This window comes from Tasmannia lanceolata, unplaced genomic scaffold (assembly GCF_043159265.1).
Source record: "Tasmannia lanceolata isolate RefF3 unplaced genomic scaffold, GAP_Taslan_0.1 ptg000019l, whole genome shotgun sequence".
NCBI classification, from domain to species: Eukaryota; Viridiplantae; Streptophyta; class Magnoliopsida; order Canellales; family Winteraceae; genus Tasmannia; species Tasmannia lanceolata.
In genome coordinates, this window is record NW_027518696.1 from 2,524,505 (window position 1) to 2,552,351 (window position 27,847).

The 27,847-nt window shown below is 39.3% G+C and overlaps 2 protein-coding genes and 1 long non-coding RNA gene across 3 annotated transcripts; 2 read left to right on the plus strand and 1 right to left on the minus strand.

The window, feature by feature from the left end:
* Positions 1 to 3,696: 3,696 nt before the first annotated feature.
* Positions 3,697 to 13,935, minus strand: LOC143852760 (putative nucleolar protein 5-2). Its single transcript, XM_077362350.1, has 10 exons — positions 13,782 to 13,935; positions 13,459 to 13,553; positions 13,175 to 13,216; positions 12,723 to 12,902; positions 12,452 to 12,616; positions 11,659 to 11,859; positions 11,284 to 11,580; positions 4,861 to 5,061; positions 4,626 to 4,760; positions 3,697 to 4,484 (listed from the first exon to the last, which is right to left on the minus strand). Exons 2-10 carry the CDS (start codon positions 13,534 to 13,536, stop codon positions 4,092 to 4,094), a joined length of 1,692 nt encoding a protein of 563 aa, XP_077218465.1. The 5' UTR covers positions 13,537 to 13,553; positions 13,782 to 13,935; the 3' UTR covers positions 3,697 to 4,091.
* A 3,445-nt stretch (positions 13,936 to 17,380) lies between these two features.
* On the plus strand, positions 17,381 to 20,592 carry LOC143853199 (protein FAR1-RELATED SEQUENCE 5-like). The gene is made up of 3 exons (XM_077362941.1): positions 17,381 to 17,432; positions 18,340 to 20,490; positions 20,552 to 20,592. Exons 2-3 carry the CDS (start codon positions 18,348 to 18,350, stop codon positions 20,590 to 20,592), a joined length of 2,184 nt encoding a protein of 727 aa, XP_077219056.1. The 5' UTR covers positions 17,381 to 17,432; positions 18,340 to 18,347.
* An 11-nt stretch (positions 20,593 to 20,603) lies between these two features.
* On the plus strand, positions 20,604 to 21,438 carry LOC143853542 (uncharacterized). The gene is made up of 4 exons (XR_013237164.1): positions 20,604 to 20,729; positions 20,824 to 20,900; positions 21,002 to 21,056; positions 21,154 to 21,438. It is a non-coding gene; the product is annotated as an uncharacterized LOC143853542 (long non-coding RNA).
* Positions 21,439 to 27,847: the final 6,409 nt, after the last annotated feature.

Genomic DNA, 27,847 nt, shown 5'->3' on the forward strand with positions numbered 1-27,847 from the left:
ATGATTAAAACTCAGCATCATTTTTCTATAATTGGACTACTTCCTTTCCATCGATTACCTCTAAATTTTGGTGTCCTTCATGCTAGATAGTGATGATAGCGCATTGGCTGGAATGATAGGTGTTGACTTTTCTTTTTTTAATTTTTTAAAGAGAAAAGGCACTTTGTCTTTTTTGTTTAAAAGTAAAGCCACTTAGTAATTCTAAAACAATACAAATGGTGGTCTTCTCTCTTTTTTATGAATAACTTTTTTACTCTTGAATTTTTTAGAATTTCAACACAAACTTGAATCTCCCTCTAATTCTTTTTAAGCAATGTAGAGATCTTCTGGCTATGCCACACACGCACGCCGCTCGGCTTCGCTTTAAGCTTTTTCTCTTTTCTTTATTATTCATCTTCGTTTTTTATTTTTATTTTTAAAGTCCATCAGATGTCACCGTACATGTGACAGCATGGGTAAGATGGACACTAGATCATCGTAATCGCGTTTTTTTCCTTAATTCTGTATTTGCATTTACGAAGGGTCGGTCAGACGGTCAGGATTGCTGGATCGATGCGATTATGTTACCTATCAACTGTGGAGCCCAAGCAATGAACGGTTCAGATTCATGGACACAGAAAAGAACCAAAAAACGTGTTGCCAACATGACCCATTATGAAGTTGATTGAATAGAAATCAGTTGTAAGACTTCAAACAAGCAGAGGAAACAGGAAAGAGCAAAATGTCATGTTTACACGTAGTAGTCATTCATAGAAAGAGAAATTTCACCAACCTAGAACGTTTTGAGTTCAAAGGAACCCCACTTGAAACTTCCAAGAAGGTTTCAATTAATTCCAAGTCAAGATCTTTCTATAAAAATTCCAAATGAAGCTCAATTGACTAGGGTGGGAGGGGGCTAGAAAATAAACTCCAAGTACTTCAGTTCTCTTCCCTTGTACTCAGGGGCGATGCCAGAAATTTTGCACAACGGGGGCAAAAATTATAGTAATTTTTTTATCTATCTTAAAATTAAGATAGAAAAAATTTCTATCTGAAATTTTGCACGGGGGGCAAAAATTATAGTAAATTTTGCACAAAAAAGGGAGATAAAAATGGTAAAATTAAAATTTTAAACTTATTTTCTATCTTAGGGATGATTGGAAAGGGGGGCATATTTTTTAAAAAAAGGGGTAAAGATAAAAAAATATTAAAACATGAAGGTATATTTTTTTTTTCCAAAAAATTAAGGGGGGCAATTGCCCCCCTTTCCTCTCATGTGGCATCGCCCCTGCTTGTACTGCTCTTTGTTGTGATGGTGAAGGTTTGTTGCTCAGAACCAGATGAAACTGGTTTAAATCTTATGGGATTCTTAATGGTTGTGGTCATTGCGATGGTGCTTATGCTGGTCTGCGTCCCGCCTCCCAGGCGGGGCATTGTCGCCGTTCACCGTTTCTATTGAGGGATCTCTGTTAGCTTCTCTTCTCTTTCATGTCATGTAACTCTCTTCTCTTCATGCTTTTGTTTCTTGTATTGGTACATCTGAGTGTTTTGTGGAGAGTTTGTTGTTTGAGATGAATAAGTTTTTACTGTGAGGGTATTAATAATTTGTAATCGAGATTTCTACTACGAAATAAAAGCAATAATTTTATTAGTGAAGTGAGAACTGTGGAATCTATGGTGGATTTTATAATCTGGATTGTCTATTTAGTGCTAATTCAGATGAGGCACAGTTCAATTATAAGAGCAAATCGATTTCATATGAAATGTTTTGGTTGATTCCATGGATCCAATGGGGCACCCTTAGGGCTGTGTTTTTGCATGGGCTCCCTTCAATTTAGCATCACTAAATATTTTTTAAGAAATTGTGTACGACATAATAGTCAAGAGTGAAAGTTATCTTGAATGGTTGCCCATTAAAATTAGATTTTAGACTGAATTTCGTAAAACGAGCAACCATCCTTTTGCCGGCTGAGCACTTCACTCCAACACCATAGGTAGGGCTGGCAATTTCACCCGAAAAAGCGGGGATCCGCCCCGCCCCGCCCCGTTTGGGGAGGGGATTCCCCGATTTGAAAGGGGAAGGGGAAGGGGAAGGGGAAGGGGATGGAGTTGTCCCCGCCCCGCTACGCCCCGCTAATCAATGCCATTTTTTGTAAATTTTTAAGTGTTTTTTTTAAGGAAAACTACTAGAAACTCTGTGGATCGGCTACAAGATTCCCCCAAACATAAACTTTGCTTGTCTTTTCCTTTTAATTAGCTTCTGAGAGCATTTTGGGAACTATAATAACATTTTCACAGATGTTGAAATAATAAAGACAAGCTGAGAGCCTGAGACGCTGAGTGTATGCAATTATCAAAAAATCGTAGTACCAACAAAATTTTAGGGTTGGATTGCAGGTTTTAATTTTCAACAAGAAAAATTTAGCTACTAGAAATTTGTTTCATGTCAGCACTAGACTGAATTGCAGTTAAAGAAATAAGTCATTTGTTGATTTTGTTCTCTTCTCCATTCTCATTTCTCATGCTCATCTGGGGGTTAACATGCTATACAGAATGAACTAATGAACATTATTTTGCGTGTGTGAGCGCCCACTTATGGACTTTTAAAGTTCATTGTGACTACTGAAATAGTTACTTTTTGCACATTGGCTGTCTGTTAATGAAGGTAATCCTGGTGCTCATTTCCTATTTATCATTCCATAATTTATGCAGAAAATTGCTGAAAGATGAGGTCCTGTTGTTATTTATGTTTGTTGTCTCATCCATGCATTTCTGATTTTGTCCATCTGTTTGTTGATCACATGAATAGAATCATAGCATTCATCACAATATTGTCTGTAATGGACGTAGAAGAAAGAAGCTCTGTTTGCTGGTTTGATTGGATTCCAAAGAGGGGGCGGGGCGGGGATTTTGTCCCCGAAGGATGCGGGGAGGGGAAGGGGAAGGGGATTAGATATTCCCCGCGGGGAGGGGAGGGGGATTCCCCACCATCCCCGCAGAGGGGAAGGGGAAGGGGAGGGGGAAAATTCCCCGCAGAGGGGAAGGGGAAGGGGACCCCAACATCTGGCCCCGACCCGCCCCGTTGCCACCCCTAACCATAGGCCAGACTCGAGTTCACCGCAGCTGAAGACTATGGTATTCTTTTGAAAATTCAGTCTAAAAGAATACCAGTCTTTAACCACTAATTTAGGGATGTTTTTTTTGTCATTTTCCATAGAAACTTTTGTCATATTTCCTGGTCACCTACTTCACAAAGATGTAGTCCTTTTCAAAAACTCTTCTAATCCTATATTTTAGAAAAGAATCAAGTGGTAGGGACGAATTTGATTTCTTTGCAAAAGGGTGTTTTTTTAATTTTCCGGAGGGGCGGCTGGGGATATAAAGCCTGATTTATTTTATCCTTGAGAAGACTAACCCTGACAAAATTGGTGAACAGCACACAGTATAATTTCAAGACAAACAGGAAAGCCAATCCCAAGAACACTTGAAGATTTCTATCAATCACATCCATTCTCTCTGTAATCTTATGATATTGGAACTATGATCTGCATCACTATTCAGTGATTCAGACCATTCATCCAATAGGCCACAATGAGACCGAGACCGAGACCAGACAAACAATGAATGGTCATTTTCTAATGTAGACTGTTGGCTACAACAGTCCAATTTTAAGAAAACCATTATTTCTCACTTTAATTCAGTAACTCAACAATCAAATACTGGAATATCAAATGCTTGCATACTAATGGAACCATTGAGAATTGTGCATCTCAGAATTGTATCACACTCCACAAATATGATGTGCCTCAAATGAGAAAATAAGCTAAAAACTATAATCAAAACTTCAGCAATCTCTACCTCAGTCATACCAATTCTAAAACTCCAAGCCAGAAAAGATAAAAATAAGACAACAAGAGTTTACATAACTTAACATTCCAATGTCTAAATGTTCAAAATCATACGTTCTGAGAAAATGTTGTATTCTCATGCATGTCGCCCTTTCGTTTTTTTCTCTTCCTCCTCTTTCATTTTGTGATTCAGATTGTTCTCATTCCTCAACTTCGCCATGCTTCCACATCCCGCTTTGAATGAAAATCCATTATTCTCACAAATCACTCGCCCTTCTTTTCTTTCTTCCTTTTCTCTTTCTTCTTACTCTGTGATTCAACTGCTGCTTGTTCCTCCTCTGCTTCATGCTTTCTCTTCTTTTTCTTCTTCTTCTCATTTGTCTCATTTTCTTCCCCTTCTGGTTTGACATTTGGCTCCTCCTCTTGCAACACAGCGTCATCAACATCAGCTTGTTTTTTTTTCTTCTTCTTTTTCTCTTTTCTTTCTTCTTCACCCCCTTCAGCAATTGCAGCTGGAGTCGCCTCTCCCGCCTGTGATGATTCTTGTTCTTTATGCTTCCTCTTCTTTGGGGGGGTGTCGTCTTGTTTATCTGCTGGTTTCTCTGTTGCCACTTCTGTTGTTCGCCCAAGTACCGAGTCAGCTGCAGGATTATAAGTCTACAAACAAAAAATGCAGTGTGGTTAGCTTTGTGATTATGTGTATTTGTTTGACTGAGTTTTGGCTGATTACAACACTAAGAACTAGAAAAACACAAATAAAAAAGTAAGGTCAGGTCCAAATACAGTCCAAACGCAAACCTTAGCGGCAGTGATGAATGCACCCGCACCCTTCTTCCTATCTTTGTCATAGAATTCAATCCTGGGTTTGCCTTTGGTTGACCCAGCAGAGCGACCCAATTCTCTGCCCTCAAGATTCCTCAACCGGGCTTCAAGCTACACGAAATTTAACAATTACATTTTCTTTCAGAAAAAAAGAAGAAACAAAAGTGGGAGTGTGAAGTAATATAGCATATGATGCAGCTGGTGTTTTTACCTTGGCTCGATTCTCCAAACCCATAGAATTATCTTGACTGTCACCAAGAGCATCGTATCGGATGGCCAATGCGGTCTTGGCAGCAAGGGACCGAGCAATTTTCCCTTTGATTTTTGGGGCAGCCTGACCAATTAGGGATGCGTGGAAGATAAGCCCATATTTGGGAGTTGCATGTTTTGTCTTTAGAGCTCTGAATAGGGCCTGCAAAAGAAACATTAATCAAGACTACAATAACAACTCGAAAGGGTCCAAGAACACATCCCACATCAATACTTCATAAAAGGCATCTAATTTTAGCATATGTTTCCCAAAAAATTGCCTCAATGTAAAGCATAAGCCATAACCTATATTAGCAGGATATGCTTGGTACAGCAATTGGTTACAGACTTACAGCTTATATGGTTTGAGAAAACATAAAATCTAGAATATGGAAAGGTGTTACGATTATATGTACAGAAATTTTCATTGTTCAGTGGGTCAAAACAAATGCATACATATTTAAAAAATTTAAAAATTCAACTCCAAAAACTGTAGCTCCATTGTAATAAATATCAGAAGAAGTCAATGAGCCGGAATTACTTCATTTCTCCTGCAGATCTGCCGGGGTCATATACTAGCAATCTCAAGGCTGTAACAAAGCATGGTACAACTGAGCTATGGGACCAACCCCACCACATCAAAATCACTAACTAACACTAAAAAATATAATCAAGAAACACTAATATTAATACAATAGAAATAGAACAGTCATTTTCTATGCTTATCACTGTTCTGTTGTAATAACAGGGCTCATTTTAATGACAGAGATCATATAGCTATCCCTTCGGTCTAAGATATGTCATTGGAAGGATATCAGAGGACCCACCTACTAAATAGTTTTACCATACTCCATGGTGATAGCACATATATAATTACAAAGTGTTATATTCATATTGGTATGCATTATGTGGCGTGCGCATGCACACGCACATAAGGAGACGATTTTTTCGCAGCCGCCCCCTGGTAGGATTATGCGCCCCCTTTTAACGTGAACTGTGGGCAGACTTTAACGCTTTTTGACGTCAAATCATGCTAAAAGGGGGGCACATAATCCTATATGGGGGCAAAAAAAATATCGCCCTATATATATATGGAATTCGCTAGGGTCCATCGCAAAAGGCATTTCGCAGCTGGTCTATCGCATGTCAGACCAGCTACCTCATGAACGAAGACACTCATGAATGAAGACAACAACTTTTGTCTCCATTCACGATGTCGTTGGTCTGACATGCTACAGACCACCGCGAAATGCCTTTTGCGATGGACGCTAGCAATTCCCTATATATATATATGTATAAAGAGAGAGAGAGAGAGAGAGAGAGAGAGAGAGAGAGAGAGAGAGAGAGAGAGAGAGAGAGAGAGAGAGAGAGAGAATTTATATGATGGGTGGCCGCAAAAACACGTGAAGTCTAAAAAAGTAGGTACGGCCCCACTCCATATGATGATCCAAAGTTCCAAACCGTTCATATGTTTGGGCACAAGGTAAATAGGTTGTGCCCCAAAAATCATTTCCATAGGATGATCCTAACCCTCTGATCTGTAGAAGATTTCATAAATGAATTTTGGGGCACTCCATATTCAGATCAGTTCAGATCGGAGGGTTAGGATCATCCTATGGAAATGATTTTTGGGGCACAACCTATTTACGTTGTGCCCAAGCATATGAACGGTTTGGATCATCATATGGAGTGGGCCGTACCTACCTTTTTAGACTTCACGTGTTTTCACGGCCACCCATCATATATATATATATATATATATATATATATATATATATATATATATAGAGAGAGAGAGAGAGAGAGAGAGAGAGAGAGAGAGAGGAAAGTGAAGCTACGCTGCCGGTGTAGCTAACTTAGCTACACCGCTGGCTTAAAATACAATGGGCCCACATTGTTTTGGTGATCCAAACCAAAGAAGCAGGATTCGTACCCAGAGTTGGGGATTCGCGAATCCCCGAATCGCGAATCCGAATCGTGAATCCCCGAATCGTGAATCCGAATCGTGATTCGATTCAAATCCCCGATTCTGGGGAACCCCGATTCCCAATTTTGGGAACCCCGATTCCCAATTTTGAGAATCCCGATTCCCAATTTTGGGAAAACCCGATTCCCACTTTATAGGAACCCCGATTCCCTGCGAATCCCAACTCCCCACGACTCTCAGCGATTCCCCGACGAATCCCCAACGAATCCCCGGCGAATCCCCGGCGACTCTCTGGCAAACCCACGATTCCCGCTTCCCACCATCCCAGGAGCCTTCGATTCCCGCTTTCGAATCCCGAATCGAATCCCGCTTTCGATTCCCGCCTTGGCAACCTTGATCCAAACCATTCATTTGATTGGCCCTGACATAGATAGGGTGTCCACCAAAAATCAGCTCCATAGGATCATCCCAACCCTTCAAACAGTGGAGGCAAAAATGGACAAATTTGTGAAGGTTTTTACACGTTCATTTTTGCCTCCACAAATCGTAGGGTTGGGATGATCCTATGGAGCTGATTTTTGGTGGACACCCTATCTATGTGAGGGCCAATCAAATGAATTCTTTGGATCACCAAAACAATGTGGGCCCATTGCATTTTAAGCCGGCGGTGTAGACACCAGCAGTGTAGCTTCACTTTCCTCATATATATATATATATATATATATATATATATATATATGTGTGTGTGTGTGTGTTAGGTCCTATAGAAATCATCTCCATAGGATCATCCTAACCATTCAATATATACAGGCACAAAATGGACCCATTTAATAGCCGTCCATTTTAAACCTCCACAAATCAAGGGTTAGCCTCCTATGGAGATGATTTCTTAGGAACACCCTACCTATGATAGGTCCTATAGAATCAATATCTAACATAACCAAAACATCATAGGCACCTACCCTATTTATACTCGCTGGCTCAGATAAGCTATTTGAGGTCTTCCTTATATATATATATATATATATATATATATATATATATATAGAGAGAGAGAGAGAGAGAGAGAGAGAACTGTTGGTGCGCTTAAGTTGTTATAACACCTCCCATTCGTTTAAATGTTTGGGTCCTGCTAAAGCGCACCAATGGGAGGCATTATAACAACTTAAGCGCACCAAAAAAATGGTGCGCTTAAGCGCACCAACACTTTTCTCATATATATATATATATATATATATATATATATATATATATATATATATGAGAGTGAAGCTACACCACCGGTGTAGCTAACGTAGCTACACCGCCGGCTTAAAATACAATGGGCCCACATTGTTTTGGTGATCCAAAGAATTCATTTGATTGGCCCTCACATAGATAGGGTGTCCACCAAAAATCAGCTCCATAGGATCATCCCAACCCTACGATTTGTGGAGGCAAAAATGGACGTGTAAAAACCTTCACAAATTTGTCCATTTTTGCCTCCACAGTTTGAAGGGTTGGGATGATCCTATGGAGCTGATTTTTGGTGGACACCCTATCTATGTGAGGGCCAATCAAATGAATTCTTTGGATCACCAAAACAATGTGGGCCCATTGTATTTTAAGCCGGCGGTGTAGCTACACCGGTGGTGTAGCTTCACTTTCCTCTATATATATATATATATATATATATATATATATATATATATATATATATATATATGAGAAAATGGTTCCTACACATACGTGTAGAGAGTTCTCTACACACTAGCTTAAAATACAGTGGGGGCCCACATTGTTTGGGTGATCCAAGCCATCCATTTTAAAAGCCCTCACATAGATAGGGTGTCTACAAAAAATCAGATCCATAGGATCATCCCAACCCTATGATTTGTGGAGGTAAAATGGATGTCTTTAAACCTTCACAAATTAGTCCAATTTTTGCCTCCACGGTTCGTATGGTTAGGATGATCCTCTGGATCTGATTTTTTGTGGACACCCTATCTATGTGAGGGCCTTAAAAATGAATGGTTTGGATCACCCAAATAATGTGGCCCCCATTGTATTTTAAGCTAGTGTGTAGATAACTTATCTACACATGTGTGTAGGAACCGTTCTCTCATATATATATATATATATATATGAGAAAAGAGTTTCTGCGCTCGAGCGCAGATAAGCTTATATGTGCTTGAGCACAGAAACAAGGGGGCAAGGCCATTGGGGCGGTGATCCAAAGCATTCATTTAGAAGGCCCCATCATGGATGGGGAGCCTACCAAAAATCAGCTCCATTGGATCACCAATGTGTCTCCATTTGTGGGGCAAAAAATGGACAGATACTGTTTGTCCACAAATCTGTCCATTTTTTGCCCCACAAATGGACACCCTAAGGTGATCCAATGGAGCTGATTTTTGGTGGACCCCTACCCATGAAAGGGCCCATCAAATGAATGCTTTGGATCCCACCCAAAATGTGGCCCCACCTTGTTTCTGTGCTCGAGCGCAGACAAGCTTATCTGTGCTCCAGCGCAGGAGCCCAAAATGAACAGATACTGTTTGTCCACAAATCTGTCCATTTTTTGCCCCACAAATGGACACCCTAAGGTGATCCAATGGAGCTGATTTTTGGTGGACACCCTACCTATGAAAGGGCCCATCAAATGAATGCTTTGGATCCCACCCAAAATGTGGCCCCACCCTGTTTCTGTGCTCGAGCGGAGACAAGCTTATCTGTGCTCGAGCGCAGAAACCATTTCCCCCCCCCCCCTCTCTCTCTCTATATATATATATATATATGAGAATAGAGTTCCTAAGGTGTCACCTCATATAGCTTATATGAGGTGGCGCTTAAAAACATAAGGGGCCCACTTTGTTTGGATGATCCAAAGCATTCATATGATAGGCCCTCACATAGATAGGGTGTGCCCAAAAAATCAACTTCATAGGATCATCCTAACCCTTCCATTTGTGGAGGTTGAAATGGATGGGCATAAACCTCCATAAATTTGCCCATTTTTAACCTCCATAAATGGAAGGGTTAGGATGATCCTATGGACCTGATTTTTTGTAGGCACCATATCCATCTAAGGGCCTTTCAAATGAGTGGTTTCGATCACCCCAAAAATATGGGCCCCTTATGTTTTGTGAGCGCCACCTCATATAAGCTATATGAGGTGACACCTTAGGAACTCTATTCTCTCTCTCTCTCTCTCTCCATATATATATATATATATATAATATATATATATATATATATATATATATATATATATATATATATATATATAGGGAAAGGTGTGCGTACTCGGTCGAGTAGATAAGCTTATCTACTCGGTCGGGTTAAAAACAGTGGGGGCCCACATTTTTGGGGTGATCCAAACCATTCATTTGAAAGGCCCTTACCTAGATAGGGTGTCCACCAAAAATCAGCCCCATAGGATCATCCTAACCCATCCAACAGTGGAGGGAAAAATGGGCAGATTTGTGGACAAGCTGTGTTTGTCCATTTTTCCCTCCACTGTTGCATGGGTTAGGATGATCCTATGGGGCTGATTTTTGGTGGACACCCTACCTAGGTACGGGCCTTTCAAATGAATGGTTTGGATCACCCCAAAAATGTGGGCCCCCACTGTTTTTAACCCGACCGAGTAGATAAGCTTATCTACTCGACCGAGTACGCACACATTTCCCATATATATATATATATATATATGAGGAAAGTTTTTCTAGTCGGCCGACTAGAGAAGCTTCTCTAGTCCGCCGACCAAAAAACACAGTGTGCCCACATTATTTGGATAATCCAAAACATTCATTTGATAGGCCCTGGCATAGATCGGGTGTGCCCAAAAAATCAACTACATAGGATCATCCTAAACCTTTGATTTGTGGAGGTTAAAAATGGATAGATTTGTGGAGTTTATACGCGTCCATTTTAACCTCCATAAATCGAAAGGTTAGGATAATCCTATGGAGATGATTTTTTGGGCACATCCTATCTATGTCAGGGCCCATCAAATGAATGCTTTGGATCATCAAAACAACGTGGGGTCACTGTGTTTTTAACCTCCACTGTCCATTTTTAACCTCCACAAATCGAAGGGCTAGGATGATCCTATGGAGCTGATTTTTTGGGCACACCCTATCTATGATAGTGCCCATCAAATGAATGCTTTGGATCATCCAAACAACATGGGCCCACTGTGTTTTTGGTCGGCCGACTAGAGAAGCTTTGGTCGGCGGACTAGAGAAGCTTCTCTAGTCGGCCGACTAGAAAAACTTTCCTCATATATATATATATATATATATATATCGTGTACAGGTCCACTTGTTATACTTAGGTAACATAAGTCATAAGGGCAATTACATAAAAAAAGAGATGCAAAATAATTATTTTTAGTCTCTCTTACAACTTCAAATATGACTAATATCTACCCTGGTACCCGTGTAACAGAAATAGCAAGGTTTGAGGAAAGAATACCTTCTCCGCACCAAGAATCTGAACTGTGCTTCCAGGTTGCTTTGCCAGATTCAATAAGCTACCACCATGGGCAATTAGGCGAGCTCCAACAAGCTCTCCGACAAGGGCAGTCAGATTTGGTGCAATAGTATTCATTCGGCTTCTTAAGTAGTCGTACAGTTGAGCTCTATATTCTGAAAGGGCCAATACTTGGTCACAAAGGGCTCTAATATTTGCTAAGTCAAGGTCACTGACTTCAGTCCCCATGGATATCACTGCTGCCTCTTTTAATGCTGTCTCAGCTTCTTCCGACAATATCTGCAAAAAACAAACAAAATATTAGAAAACAAAATATTAAAATATCATTTTTTATGAAATAGTAAGTGAATGTCCTACCTCGGAGAAATCAAGATCCACAGCATTTACACGGTAGCCCATTAGTTTAACTGTCTTGGCATATTGGATATTGTCCTGTATAATCTTTGCAAGCTCAGGGAAATGCCATCCATACCATTCGCGAACCCTCATAGCATATGTATTAAGCTCTTTGTCAAGATCATCCAACAAGCCAATGGCCTGAATGATCATAGTATCCACCTGGGGGCACACAAAGACTCAAGTCAAGCCATTATGCAACAACTCATTCTTTTACCAAAAGACCATGATGGCAATGAGAATGGCAAATATAAACATCAAAAGTATTGGAATTTTTTTCATTTGTACCTCTTCTATTCATTTAGCCAAGACTCATCTTAAAAGGAGAAAAAAAAAACAGAGGCAAGCCTTAAGGAATATGCTTACAGTACTCGTCCCTAAAGGTTGCTATATCTGTCCAGCTAGAGATTGAATTGGCAAGTGAAAGAAAAAAAGAGAGAGCATGTGATGCGAAAAAACTCCCCATGAATGGATTTAATCATAGCATGAGAGAAACAGAAGATGGCTACCATAAAGGGGGTGGGTGAAGAAAAGAAAAGAAAAAACTACCACGAAAAAGAAAGTGAAGCTATACATTTTATGGCATGTGCAATCAAAGAAGGCAGTAAAATATGCATTGGCACACTTCTCAATCTTTTTAATACTAAGCATGCTTATCAAAGATGAACCCAAAAAGAATCACGGACTATGAATGAAGGTAAACGCTGAAATGCTTGAAGTCTCAATGTTAAGACTCACAACAAAAGCAATTCACCTTATCAGGGCTGAATTTCAGCTTGTATCTTGATAGACTGTGTGACAAACCCAAGCTCATTGGAGCCAAATCTTGTACAGCTAGCCCTGTTATAAGGTCAGTCAATTGACTCCTAACTCCCCTCATCAGTTCCATAACAGCATTGTTGTGAAGGCATTCAATTTGCTGCAAAAAAAATATTAAGAAATTGATCACCACAATATGCAATGGCTAAGGAAAATAGCCTGTCACAATAGAAAATCCAAGGTTTTATATTACGCTATTAACAGACCAGTTTTTCCTTTATTGCATTTCCAAGCTTTGAATCTGCAACAGCTAGTGTTTCTCCATCACAATGAGAACGAAGAAATTTCCTGAGACCCTTGCTAGGTTTGCTATCAATCAGCAAGGTTGCCGCTGATAAGGCTTCGGCCGTGTTGTCAAACTTAGTAAAAGCCTTCAGCTTCACCATCTGGTGTTGATATGAAACTATAAGAATATTGCATTAAAGCTCAAAGAAAAGATTAATCGAGATCAATGGTCAAGAAAGATATTGCCAGATAAGAGATGAAAAAGTAAAATGACCCTCATCCAAGAAACAGAAATTAAACTACGGAGATAGCATCAACAAATATTATAATTCACATTGGTATCAAACAATATGGGCAACATACATCACTTCGTATATGCAAAGAAATAAAATCAAAATGTAACAATAGGGAAGGTAAAGGCGCTAGATGTGACCTTTCTAGCTGAATCAGATGTAGCAAATTCCTTCCACAAGTCCTGCAACATGATATACAAGATAATGAGAAAACTTTGGATCCCTTAAATTTGAAATTGACCAAATCACACTCTACATAGAAGACAAAAAAACAAGAAATAAGAGGCTCCTTACATACCCTCTATGAATTATTTGCATATAATCATGTTTGTGTATAACAAATAAGATTATATGCCATTTGCACATAAGATAAACTTTAAAAAAACAAAACCCATGAGGAAAAAAAATAGAAAAGACAACAAACCTCGACTTTGGAAAGCTTTCCTTCATCTAAAACTTTGAAGAGGGCAAAACCCGCTGGGGTTTCAAATAGGACGAGCATTTTTAATCGTACTCAATCTAGTAACCACAAACACATAGATTAGACAAAGAGAAAATATATCAGAAAAAAGGGCAAAGCAGAAAAGGGTTTAAGGGTTTGTTGTGTATGATCATAAGGGTTTTTTCACAGAGTTTTCTATAAGAAACCCTGATTTTTCAGTTAAAGGAACTCATTCCCATCTTCAAACATGAGTAAGATGATAAAAAGAGGTGCAGAAAGAAACTAATTTAGGTGAGATCTCTTGCCTTCTTCGATCTTCTTTGTTAGGAGTTAGGACAGTCAGAGAGAGGGAGAGAGAAAGGAAAGAGGGTGCTATGGTTTTAAAAGGGGGCCTAACATTAGGGTTTTATGATTTTAGGGTTTTGATGGGGTTCGGGTCGGGTTGAATCCGGCCCAGCTGATGAACCTCCCATTCCATGATCCGGGTTGATCATTCTAATTGTGGGCCAGTTATTGATGAATGACACACGATTATGGTAAAAATAAATCAAGGGTCGAGTAGGGTTCATTTTCCCTATAAAACAGGGGAAATGATATATTTGCCCACTTTTCTTAATTTGGACAGCCCTTTTAGTGTAAAAGAGTAATAAAAAATAAACTAGAGGGTGTGGGATTAAGCCTCTAGGCCAATGGTCAAGGCCTTGGTATTCACCTTGGGGTTGGAGGTTCGATCTTAGGTTACCTACTTAAAAAAATGAGAAAAATTGCATTTACACCCTCTCTTGCTTCTGACACATCCAACTCTAACCCTAACTTTCAAAACGTGACAAGTACACATCCTGAAGTTACAGTGGGTTTGGCGGAAATGACCAAAATGCCTTTATCTTCCCCAACTAAAATTTAGGGTTTTCATACTTGAAAACTGAAAAATTAGGGTTTGATTCAAACCCTCGTTTATTTATCAACGCAAACCCTCGATGAAGAGGTTTCATTTTTCTTTATTCATCATTATCATGCTTTGAACAAAAACCCTAATATTTTATGGCTTTTTTTTTTGTCTTTATCAGTGTTTTTTCTTGAAATGTGTGGTTTGATGTAGCAATGGGGTAGGGTTTCATTGTCTGTGGTGGGGGTACCAAGATGGATAGACAATGGCCGTGGCAGGAGATGGCGACGGTGGCGGTCGCCGGAGATTGCGACGGCGGTGATCAAGGAAATGGCATAACTCTAATCCCACTGCAAATAGCTTAAAACCAGTGACGAGAGTATTTTGTCCTCAAAATCTTAACCCAGGTTAGTTTCAGTCTTTCCGTCAAGTTAAATTGCCAGACCGTTGACAGAGAGGGTCTAACTTATACAAATTTAAACCTCAGAGGGTGTACTTTTCACGTTTTGAAAGTCAGGGTTAGAGTTGAATGTGTCATAAACTAGAGGGGTGTAAATGTATTTTTCCCTAAAAAAATAGACTAGAAGAGGCTGTACCAAAGAAGAAAAGGGGGTGAATATATCACTTCTCATAGGGATTTTTGGAAACTTTGGGCTGCGCCAATCAAAGTAAAAGAGTGGTAAAACAAAAGTTTACGCCCTTGCATGCCTGGGCATCGTAAAAATTTGTTAACCACCCTTTGCTATGAATTCAATTTTGAAAAGTGCCCGGCTCTACTTCACGTTCTACGGCCATAAAGTAAATTCATTCTTATTAAGACTAATTAAAAAGCCTGACTTCTTTAGGGGCCATTTGGATATGAGGATTTTAGAATTTTGCATTTCCTTAAAATCCTGGATGGGAGACGAGAGGAGACTGTCCGTCGTTTTCTGATTTCTCACCCATCTTTTTGTCAAAGCGAAAGAGTAGGAGGTCGTTCCGTTCTTCCATGTTTTAGAAATCTCGAGATGGGGGAGAGATTTCTAAAACCGGGATTTCTTACTTAAAATTCTGGATTTTACCACTTTCAAAAAAGAACGTGGAATCTAAAATCCATGCATCCAAAATGGCCTCTTAAGTTGGAGAGTTTTTCCTTTTCCCATCTCAAAATTCATTTATCCATTTGCATCCTTGAAGCATCTTTTCATCCATGAAGCATCATTGACGATTCCAATAACCTCTCAACTCAATCTGTTACCATTGATTCTAAGACTAAAAGTCATTTTTTGCCTGGTTATTCTGACTTCGAGTGAATGTTGGATTGCCGCAATCGGGCATTGGAATCTGAATCTGATTCCAATTCTGCCTGGCATTTGGTTAAAAAAAAGAACAGAATCAAGGGGCGGAATTAGAGGGGAAATGCCAGAATCTGTTTCCCACCGACATGGTATTCTTATTACATCTCCGCGGAAAGGGAAGATAAAAAAAAACACTTGTCTTAACAAAATCATAAATTCTTGGAACATTATCAAAAAAATTAAAATTTTTATAACATTTTTTTATATTAAAATACTAACAACACCCACACGAGGGGGGGGGGGGGGGGGGGGGGGTATCAACATTGACGGCATTATTTCCATTTAATAAAATCAAAACTTAAGGATTTCTGTTTTAATTGCCCTTAAAAAGTAGGACGGGCTTAGCATTATTATAAAATATTGATAGATAAAGTGGCAGACCAACTCATCTTGGGTCTTGGTGCAAGAGTTATAACTTATATGATGTGTAAGCATGAGTTTGTTTGGAAATGTATCAATGGACTAAGCGTTACACAAGAGGCTCAGCTATTCAATGATCAGAACAATTCGTCCAGTAGTTATTGAGATGGTGGGCCATGTGAACCAAAAAATTCCCACATCAGACTATCCTAAACCTATGATTTTAATGACTTTTGCCAGGACAAATTGGAGGTTTGGGATTGTTAGATGTGGACTAGTTGGGTCAAGATCTATCCATGATGAAGTCCAGCAAGTGGATATGGTTTGGAGCTCGCTCCCCAGTTATGAGTCACAGGCCTCCCTAGTCTTACTAAATGACACAAGTAGAGAATGTGCCCTTTACGAAGTTTAGCCGTATAGAGTACAAGTCCTTATTAAGGCGGAGTGCATACGTGCTCGCACACGGGCTCATAGCTGTTCTACTGATCAATCCAACTTGCAATGCATAATAGTTAGAGGAAAAAGAGTATACGCTTGAAGCTCATTTGAGAAGGTGCGCTTGAAGAGAGAGATGTGCTCCCATTGGCTGCTTTAGTGGGCCCACTGGGAGAAGACGAAGATGAGGGAACGGCGTTACGGAGGGTGCGTCTTGGACGTACCCTCGAAAAAACGAAAATTGTAAACCCAAAAAACCAACCGTACTCTCTTCTCTCCCTCTCTCTCTCTCTCTCTCTCTCTCTCTCGTATGCTCTGAAAAACCCAAGAAAAAAAAAACCCAAGCATCCACGGCAGAAAACCCAAGCATCCACATCATCTTCTCCCATTGGCAGAAAAATCGCATACTCTTCTCTCACTCTCTCTCTCTCTCTCTCTCTCTCTCTCTCTCTCTCTCTCTCTCTCTGTCTGCAAGAAGCAAGAAAAAAATACCCTCGTACCTATTTGAAGCACCGACGACATCATCTTCTCAACGGCAGAAAAATCGAACCAGGTTAGTGCTTCCTTCTTCATCTCTCTATTCCTTTTTTTTTCTTTTTTTTAGCAGCCCTTTTTCATATTATTTTCGACGAGACAAATCTTGTTGGGTTTTCTCGTTTTCTTCAAATAGGGTTTTCAGCAGACCTATTTTCATCTTGTTAAATTATTATTTTTTGGGTAAAATAGGGCTGCTGAAAACCCTAAGCCTTTGATTTGGGTGAAATAGGGCTGGGGCATCTTGTTAAATTTGCAGAAAAGAAAAATCGCATACTCTTTTTCAGTTTTTAAATTTGAAAAACCGACGACATCATCTTCTCCCCATTGGCAGAAAAATCGCATACTCTTCTCTCTCTCTCTCTCGGTCTGCAAGAAGCAAGAAAAAAAAACCCTCGCACCAGGTTAGTGCTTCCTTCTTCATCTCTCTATTCCTTTTTTTTCTTTTTTTTAGCAGCCCTTTTTCATATTATTTTCGTCAAACAGGGTTTAGACGAGACAAATCATGTTGGGTTTTCTCTTTTTCTTCAAATAGGGTTTTCAGCAGACCTATTTTCATCTTGTTAATTAATTTTTTTTTGGGTAAAATAGGGCTGCTGAAAACCCTAAGCCTTTGATTTCGGTGAAATAGGGCTGGGGCGAAATAGGGTTGAAATAGGGTTTGATTTTGGTGAAATAGTGCTGCTGAAATAGGGTTTTCATGAGAAAAATCTTGTTTGGGTTCCATCTTTTTCATCAAATTGGGTTTTCAGCAGCCATATTTCATCTTGTTAAATATTTTTTGGGTGAAATAGGCTTTACATCAGAAAAAAGAGACATTTGATCTGTTTTTATTTTCAGAGGCCATCCGTTTGGGTTTCATCTTCTAGTTCTTTTGTGGATGAAATTGGGGTTCTCTTTTTTACTTTTTTCCCAACAGCCTTATTTCATTTGATTTTTCCAACAGCTTTGTTTAAAGGAATGATTTCTTGTTACTTTTTGGGTTAAAAAGAGTTAGGCTCTATCTTGTTTAAACGAAGGATTTCTTGTTACTTTTTGTGAGCATGTACTGAGTTATTTTTTTTCCTTATTTATCTATTTAGGCTGGGTTAGTCAGAAAAAAATAATTTGTGAAATATTTTTGTGAGTTAGCAAATTCCTACAACAATATTTTTGTGAGCATGTACTAAGTGTTTTTAGCTTCTATTCTTGCCAATGTGAAAAAAAAAACGTGATTATCTTTATCATCTATTCCTGTCTCTGATTTTCTTAGCTGTACATTTAACCATTTCTAATTATGCTGATGGGCCATGTCTATGTTGTATTTTTTAGGTTAAAAAATGGATCCATCTATTGATGAAGTAGATGCAAATAGTTTAATTGAGTTTGGCGATGGGATTAATCTTTGTGATGATAATTTAGTGTGGGATGAGACTATAGTTGAGGTTAATGATGGGGTGAATCTCAATGATGCTGAGCTAGTATCGGAGGCTAATGATGGGAAAGACGGAGATGAGGGTTGTACTGACGAAGTTACTAGTCCCAACGAGGTTGCCGGTGAGAAAAGTGTTATGAATAAGCCGTTTGTGGATCAAGTTTTTGAAACTTGGGAAGCTGCATATGAGTTGTACAATAATTATGCGTACGCTACTGGTTTTGGAGTACGAATATCTAGTACAATGAAGTCAAATATAACGAAGGAGGTCATATCGAGACAGTTTGTATGTGACAAAGAGGGACAGAAAAGGGTTAAGGAGAAGAGAGATGATGTTAAGGAGTTGAGGGAGCGTCGCCTTACCAGAATGAATTGTAAAGCGAAGACGATCATCAAGTTGAGAGATAATCAGTGGAAAATTACAACTTTCGACGACATCCATTCTCATGAGCTTACTTCCCCACTTAAAAGGCAAATGCATCATTCACATAGTCTGTTCCGTAAAAACAAAAGTTGTAAGAATTTGATTGAACAGCTCGGCGGAAGCAATTTCAAGCCTGCTCAGATAAAAAACGCCATTAACTCTACTTCCAATGCTCCCGTGGTCTCAACAAATCAAGTTATTGCCCATTTGAGAGCACTTAGGGAGAACAATATGGGTAAAGAAGCGGTATCAGTGGCAAACCATTTCCAAAAGAGAAAGTCTGAAGACCCGAACTTCTATTTCGAGTTGGAGTTAGACGCGAATGGGACTTTGCGTTCGATGTTCTGGGCCGATTCAAGGGCGAGAGAAGCATACCTTACCTTTAGTGATGTGATCATATTTGATGTCACTTATAAAACGAACAGGTTTAAAATGCCGTTTGCACCGTTCACTGGAGTTAACCATCACAGGCAGTCGACTCTATTTGGATGTGCACTTCTTGCCGACGAGACAGAGGAGACTTTCACCTGGTTATTTGAGCAGTGGCTCACTTGTATGTTTGGTAAAGCTCCAGGTGCTATAATAACTGATATGGACGGAGCTATGAGAAATGCAATTAGGAAAGTGTTTCCACAGACCAGACATCGGTTTTGTTCGTGGCACATAAAGAAGCATCTCCTTGAGCATGTTGCAGACATGAGAGATGCCGACAGTGATTTCTACAAGGATTACAATCATTGGTTTTTTAGGAGAGAAATAGAGGATTCTGAGACAGAATGGAAAACTTTGGTTGATAAATATGATATTGATGAAAGTCATTGGTTAGGAAAAATGTGGGATCTCCGTGAGCATTGGGTCCCCGCCTATTGGAGAGACACATTCACAGCAGGAATGACATCTAGTCAACGGAGTGAAAGCATAAATTCCTTCTTTGATGGTTATGTTAACCAGAACACCTCCTTAGTTGAATTCTTGGATCAATACGATAAGGCACTGGTTGAGCGGCGTAAAGCTGAATCCGAAGAAGATTTTAAGTCTAAAAATACAATTGCCAAATTGAACACAACTAGCCCATTGGAACGAAAGGCTGGAGAATTCTATACGAAGAAGATGTTCACCATATTCCAAGATGAGATGATGGGTAATTTTGCCTTATGGAAAGACAAGTTGGCAAAGAACGGTAATGTTGTGGAATACAGTGTAGGAAATAGGACAGATGACAAGAAGAAATACTTCAAGGTTCTGTTTGACAGTTCTAACGATGTAACTGCGACATGTCAATGTGCTAAGTTTGAGAGGGAAGGAATATTATGCAGACATATCCTTCACGTTATGGATAGAAAGCAAGTACCTAGTATCCCCAAAAGCTATTTATTACAGAGATGGTCAATTGATGCAAGGTATCGAGCTGGGGGCACAACATCTGTAACCCAAGGAGATACTAGTGGCGTGAATGGACTGAAGAGGTGGTGTCTAATGTCAACATGGCAGCAACTAATTGAAAAGGTTGGTAATGACGAGATTCTCTTCAAGAAGATGGCTGATTTTTGTACGGAGCTTGCTGTAGAAGTTGAAAAGAAGGAAAATGAGATTGTCTCTCCGCAGAATAACTTGGTAACAGTTGGTAGCCAAGTGCAGTCAAACATTGGTCCCAGTCAAATACCTCAGCCAAACATTGATTGCAGTCAAATACTTGGGTTTACAATTCGCGACCCCGAAGTTGTAAAGACGAAGGGCAGGCCGAAGCGTGCAACATGTCATATATCTGGCATAGAGGCCACTCAAGCACAAAAACAGCAACGTCAGTGCAAAAAATGTGGGGAATATGGACATTACAGAACAAGCTGTCAAAAGAGGGCTAAGGTGAAACAAAATATGGTTATTACTCTTGTCATTTTATTATGCTCCGCATTTTGTTTCTTATTTGTTAAATATCTATTATTGTGCTTGCTAATAGGTGGCTGGAAATGAGACGAAAAAGGATGATAAGGGAGAGGAAGCTGAGGGGGACCAAAATGTTGAAAGCATTGCCAGGTTTATGCTCTCATTTACTTTGATATTAAGTACATAAATTGTTCTTCACCTTCTTTTGAGCCATCATAAGTAAGTTTAAAACAATTGCCTTTATATTTCAGGTGAAAATGAGCATTTCAATGGAGAAAGTAAAGGTGGAGAGGCATCACATTTGAGGTAGGTGTTATTATTCTTCAAATTACTATCAATTATAATCGGGATAGTTCTCTTTCATAACTGCTAATTTTTTTTTTTTTTGCCTCTGCCGTTCCAGGATTCATGGATTCATGTATCAGGTTGCAGACTAGTGGTTGCAAAGAATTAGTGGTCATTTGTGAAGGGAGACTTTTTTTTGAACTTAGCATGATATCTTGTGCTTGTTTTGTAGGTTCTTATTGTATCTTTGTTATAGTTTTGATTTTGTAACAAGGTGATTTCATAATAAAGATTTTATATTCCATGAAATATATGATCTTTATTATCTTTATTCCATGGTTCTGTACTTATAGTGGGTTTAGTATCCAGTTACATCAATGACATCTTTATTATCTTTATTCCATGGTTCTGTTGCTTCTATACGCCCTTGCAATGTGTGACCCTGGTCTGTCAAGTTAGAGGTTACATTTTTTCTTGCTATCTGATTTAAATTATTTGTAGCTTTAAATGCAAATGGTTCAACCCAGATCACAGTATGCTTCGACAATGACGCAAATGTTATCTTGAATGTCTCTGCCGAGGATAAGACCACTGGACAGAAAAACAAGATCACCATTACTAACGACAAGGGTAGGTTGAGCAAGGATGAGATCGATCAGTTCTAAGCTGAGTGCTTCTAACAAGAAGAAGATTGAGGACCCCATAGAACAGGCAATACAGTGGCTGGATGCCAACCAGTTGGCCGAGGTTGATGAGTTTGTTGACAAGATGAAGGAGCTTGAGAGCATTTGCAACCCCATCATTGCCAAGATGTATGAGGGGGGTGCTGGTCGATTAAACTGCATTCTGAATTTCTGTTTTTGTTTGCTCTGGTTTGTGCTTTTGTTTTTATTGAAGGGATCTGGGAGAAACGTTATTGCATTGAAATTAGGGACACATGGATGTAAAGGGTACACCAAATGATAAAAAATCACCATATGGCTCCTGTATGTTTGTTGTTGGAAACCTGGTGACTTGAAATATAAAGAAGCAATCAGTGGTGGCTCGTTCGTCAGTTGTTGCTTGATATAAAGAAGCAATCAGTGGTCCAAGCAATACATTCTATCCTAATATATCAGCACTCCCTTTTTTTGTAATGGCACTTCTCACTCTGTTAACCACTTCTCTGTTTGGATATTGACAACCTTTAAGAGTGTGAATGAAGACAGAAGTCTCATTATTAAAACATTGGGTAGGAATGTAGGATACATGGAATCTCTAATGGAATATCTATAAAATGTTCAAAAAAAAAAAAAAAGCTTCAAGCCCTGGTGTGGTGCCTGGTATCAGACTGGTAGTAAGGATATCTATAAAATTTATGTTGAAAGAGGGTCTAAGTTGGATGCCCATCTGACGAGCCAGTGTTGGATATCTATAAAATTTATGTTGAAAGAGGGTCTATGTTGAAAAAGCTTCAAGCACATCTGACGAGCCAGTGTCATGGCTTCATTGATTCAATGACTTTGGTATTATTTTCTACGACAGACTGTAAAATGGATGTAAATTAAGGGTTTAATAGGGTACTACAAAATCAGAGTAAAACATAGACATGGCCCATGATCTCAATCTATGCCAAACTCCTCGGTCCACCCTTTCTGTCACCATGCTATTCCTTTTCATTTGTAGGTGGTTCCCAGCATCCAACTCTTTCATCGTGAATATTGAAGCCAAAACACCGGCTGTGGAAACTCAGCAAACACCAAGTGTAGGCCAAAAGGATGATAAACAGGACCAACAAGTCACATAGCATTAGCACGGACTATGGGATCATGACATATATAAAATTAATGAAGGCAAAAAGAATGTAACAAGTTATATTACACATGTGGGATCATGACATATATAAATTTAAAAATACAAACATATGGGATCATGACCTAAAGGTAGGAACTACTACTACTCACCTCAAGGTAGAAAGACACGAAAAACGCAAACATAAACCCCATAAATACAAACATAAACCCCATAATTACAGACAATTTAAACATATGTTAAATTCATTCTTTCGCATGGTATTCTTATGCTCGAGTGCTGTTACGCGGTCTTTGATCATTTTATTTTCGCCATTGCCTTCTCGTCGATTGTGAATCCTTGGGTAAGTGGGTGACTCAGTACCGCCGAAATCAAGGTCAGCATATTCGAAATATTCACATGTGTGGCCCTGCATGTCATTTCCAACATTAGAATTTATACATGTTAAGAAATAAAATGGAAAGCACAGTAACAAATACCACAATAAAACCTAACTGGAAGAGGAACTCGTCACAGAAGAACTTGTTGAGCCTTGGGAATCCCCAGGAATGTTGGTCTCTTCTTTCCTATCTTTGTTGAGCCCACTAATGCCATGTAAAAACGCAGTAAGTTCAGCTTCTGCCTCCTCCCTACTCCCATACGAACGGAAGCACGCTCCACTAAACCCGTTAACTTGAACATGACAGTATTGCCAACTGTCATATACTCCTACCTGCCTTCCCTTAAAAACCACATAGAACTTGTTTTTTGCCATTAACCTGCAGAAATGCAAATAAAAATAACCAAATAACCAACACTACTGAATCCATAAAAAGTCTACATAAACAGAGTATGGGGAAAAAGAAGATGAAATATGGCTGCTGAAAACCCAATTTGATGAAAAAGATGGAACCCAAACAAGATTTTTCTCATGAAAACCCTATTTCAGCAGCCCTATTTCACCAAAATCAAACCCTATTTCAACCCTATTTCGCCCCAGCCCTATTTCACCGAAATCAAAGGCTTAGGGTTTTCAGATGGAACCATCCCATCATAGACATCTACCATGAAGAAATTCTATTGCAACTAACTCACAAATAAAGGTGCTATGGAAGAATCCAAGATTGACTGGACTGAACCATTACCAAAAGAGTTGTGTCTTTTGTTATCTCCAGATGTAACACAGGAAGTTTATCTCAGGTATAATTGGCCTAAGTTGTGTTGTACTGCAATATGTTTTACCAAAACAAAATCAAGCCATCAGTCGAACTAGACAAGAGTTTCCCCTGTAACAAGTAACTTAAATTCTGAAAATCTGAAAACAAATTTCTAATGGACAACTAACTAGCATACTTCTTCCAGCTTCCAGGTTGAAGATCAAATGTCATGAAATGCATATACCCAAAAAGTATGTAACTTTCCTGAATATGTAAACTTTTTCTTGGACTGACAACATATTCACACATAGAATTTGACTGATTATATGTTGAAAGATAGAGAAAATCTGATAATTAAACTAAGGTACTTGTTCCATTATATTTGAGCAAGTACATTATCCATGACACGATGATTAGAGGACAGTCTACAGGACAACTATGTCTGTCATTCCTATTAACATTCAAAGTTTTTTCATGAATAAAGGTAGTTCACAAGTGTCAAGTTTATGCTTCAGTTCAATTGGACTTTGGTTAACAGCTCAAAATCCACAAGATACCTAGAAAACATTGTTTTGTAGGCTTGGATCACTATTATTTGGTTCATTGATTCGCAAATTTTGAATGTGTGCATGACTAAGAACTGTGATATAGTTTAAAACTTTCATTACTTTTTACAATGCAAAACACTATCAGAAGAAGCAATAGTTAGTGAAGTTGTTCTACTCTTATGTACAATAATTTTTCTTAAGCACTCAAATGCCCTGGTTCAAATTTAAACAACTAAACAAGGAAGAAGTAGTGTAGGTGAACATAGGTGGAACTCAGCAGCAACATTTAAGGGGCCCCTTAAGAAAGACGCGACAAATAGCATGGCATGTAGGCTACTTAATACAACTAAGTAGAAATCAAGAAAGATGAGTTTAATAAGGCTTACAGGGGAATTAAAAGATGGAATTTCGTCGGTGCTTCAAATAGGTACGAGGGTTTTTTTTCTTGCTTCTTGCAGACCGAGAGAGAGAGAGAAGAGTATGCGATTTTTCTGCCAATGGGAGAAGATGATGTCGTCGGTTTTTCAAATTTAAAAACTGAAAAAGAGTATGCGATTTTTCTTTTCTGCAAATTTAACAAGATGCCCCAGCCCTATTTCACCCAAATCAAAGGCTTAGGGTTTTCAGCAGCCCTATTTTACCCAAAAAATAATAATTTAACAAGATGAAAATAGGTCTGCTGAAAACCCTATTTGAAGAAAACGAGAAAACCCAACAAGATTTGTCTCGTCGAAAATAATATGAAAAAGGGCTGCTAAAAAAAAGAAAAAAAAAGGAATAGAGAGATGAAGAAGGAAGCACTAACCTGGTTCGATTTTTCTGCCGTTGAGAAGATGATGTCGTCGGTGCTTCAAATAGGTACGAGGGTATTTTTTTCTTGCTTCTTGCATACAGAGAGAGAGAGAGAGTGAGAGAAGAGTATGCGATTTTTCTGCCAATGGGAGAAGATGATGTGGATGCTTGGGTTTTCTGCCGTGGATGCTTGGGTTTTTTTTTTTCTTGGGTTTTTCAGAGCATACGAGAGAGAGAGAGAGAGAGAGAGAGAGAGAGAGAGAGAGAGAGAGAGAGAGAGAGAGAGGGAGAGAAGAGAGTACGGTTTGGTTTTTTGGGTTTACAATTTTCGTTTTTTCGAGGGTACGTCCAAGACGCACCCTCCGTAACGCCGTTCCCTCATCTTCGTCTTCTCCCAGTGGGCCCACTAAAGCAGCCAATGGGAGCACATCTCTCTCTTCAAGCGCACCTTCTCAAATGAGCTTCAAGCGTATACTCTTTTTCCTCTAATAGTTAATACTACTAGCACAAATATTAGATAAAAGGTAAATGGTACACCCTTCACTTGGGCTAATACAACTGTATACAACGAAAGAAGGACAAAATTTTCATTTCATACAAGGTGAGTAACTAAAATAGCATGCTAAGAGGCTTGTTAGGACGGCTATCTACAAACAACACTCTCCCATGTGTGTTGAGGGCATGGTGGCTGCATATGGCTTCTGTACTTACGGGGAAATGTTGAAATTGCATGAGCATGGTTCGAGGAGGAAGAGGAGTAGGAGGAGAAGGCCTTCCCTTTTGATATAGGCACTCCTCATTCAAATCAAAAGCTTCTCTTCCAACTTGGGCAAGGCCAGAAGGAAGTGCCATCCAAGGTTGTAAAACCAATTGAAAAGTTCCTCAAAGCTCCCGTTTTTTTGGTGCACTAAGGTCTTGAGAGTGGAGCACTCTTGATATAGAGGGGAAGTTTCTTTGCTTCTCCCCTTTCAAAGGTTCCTATCTACCTTTATTTTGTCCTTCGACTGTTGGAGATGGGTTTGCTTTCGGTGGTTCGTGCATATCTCTCAATATCTTTGAAGGGGAGAGGGGAAAACTTGGGAAGATGGGTAGAAGATAAGGGTGTCAATTTTGGCTCGGGCTCGGAAAAAGCTTGGCTCGAATCCTTAACGAGCCGAGCCGAGCCGGCTGGCCAGGCTCGTTAAGCTTAACGAGCCGAGCCCGAGCTAGGCCAGGCTCGGCTCAGCTCGGCTAGTTAAGGCTCGTTAAGAATTTAATATATTTAAATATATATATATATATTATATATTATTATATACACTAAAAGGGTTGTCTAGGGAGTGAAAGGGGGAGGCAAAATATGTCACTTCTTTTTTGGAACCCCATTTGTTACTTGGACCCCCCCGGTAGTGTAAAAAGAGTAGTCAAATTACACTAGACAGGACTGTCCAGGGAAGATGAGGGGTGTGAACTTAATATAACCCGAGCTCGATAAGGGTCGTGAGCCGCTGGCGAGCCTGGCCGAGCCGAGCCGAGCCGAGCTCGAGCCTGGTTCAAGCCCGAGCCGAGCTTTTGAGCTTAGCGAGCCGAGCCGAGCCTGGCCAAGCTCAGCTCGGCTCAGCTAGTTTACACCCCTAGTAGAAGATACCAACATAATCTGTTGAGAACCCAACAGTCTCTTGATCAAAGAGAACATGTGTCCATGACCTTTTCTTATTTTCCTAATTATTTTTCTTCTTTTTTATTCAAATTTTTCTTCTTTCATAAATTTGAAGGAATTGCAGAACAAGATGTAACACATACCATCGATATTTAAATTATCATGAAAAAACCAAATAATTTGGAAATCAAGACCCAAATTAGAACTTGGTCAGACACTGGTTGGGTTTACCGATGCATCAAATTAATGATGTTTAAGATAATTTTATATTAAAAATGAGAAAAGAGTTCATGCGCGGGAGCGCAGAGAGCTCAACTGCGCTAAGTGGTTTATAAAGAATCCCATTGGTTCCTTTCTTGTGGACCCGCTATACGTTTCAAAGGGGGACCCGCTGTACAAACCAATGTGAGGCTTTATAAACCACTTAAGCACAGTTAAGCGCTCCTGCGCTGCAGGAACGCTTTTCTCATTAAAAATACTAAATAATTAAAGTAATTAGAAACCCAATAGAAAAAATACCCAGAGGAAATGTCAACTAAGGCCTATGTTGAATTGGCAAAAAAATTCAAGGGTAAAATCTAACATGGTTTCCCATTCTGCTTCGTGTGAAATTGGGTAAGTCGGACTCAACCAGTTGGGTTTTCAAACTATGAAATATCATTCTCCCACCTCCCCCTCTTTTTCTCTGTCTTCTAATTCATTACTGGCCAAGTATTGTTTCCCAACTAGGGGAAGAAATCAACACCAAGTTTGAATGATTTTTTGAATAAACTCAAAGGTTTCAATACTTCTGAATTTTCACAACGAATTTGCTTCCATTTGGATGTGAGTTTCTTTTTTGTATACCACGCAGTGAGTTAGCTAGTTCACTCACAGCTCAGCGCAGAACCTTAATCGTCATTTAGC

Bases quoted from the DNA above. Each gene is read 5' to 3' on its own strand.
- LOC143852760 (XM_077362350.1), bottom strand. From the start codon at position 13,536: ATGCTCGTCCTATTTGAAACCCCAGCGGGTTTTGCCCTCTTCAAAGTT. The intron at 11,860-12,451 runs GTGAATTGCTTT...GTGTGCCCCCAG, and splicing joins TGAAATTCAGCCCTGATAAG to GTGGATACTATGATCATTCA. The intron at 4,761-4,860 runs GTAAAAACACCA...AATTTCGTGTAG, and splicing joins GTTTGGAGAATCGAGCCAAG to CTTGAAGCCCGGTTGAGGAA.
- LOC143853199 (XM_077362941.1), top strand. From the start codon at position 18,348: ATGGATCCATCTATTGATGAAGTAGATGCAAATAGTTTAATTGAGTTT. The intron at 20,491-20,551 runs GTAGCCAAGTGC...CATTGATTGCAG, and splicing joins GAATAACTTGGTAACAGTTG to TCAAATACTTGGGTTTACAA.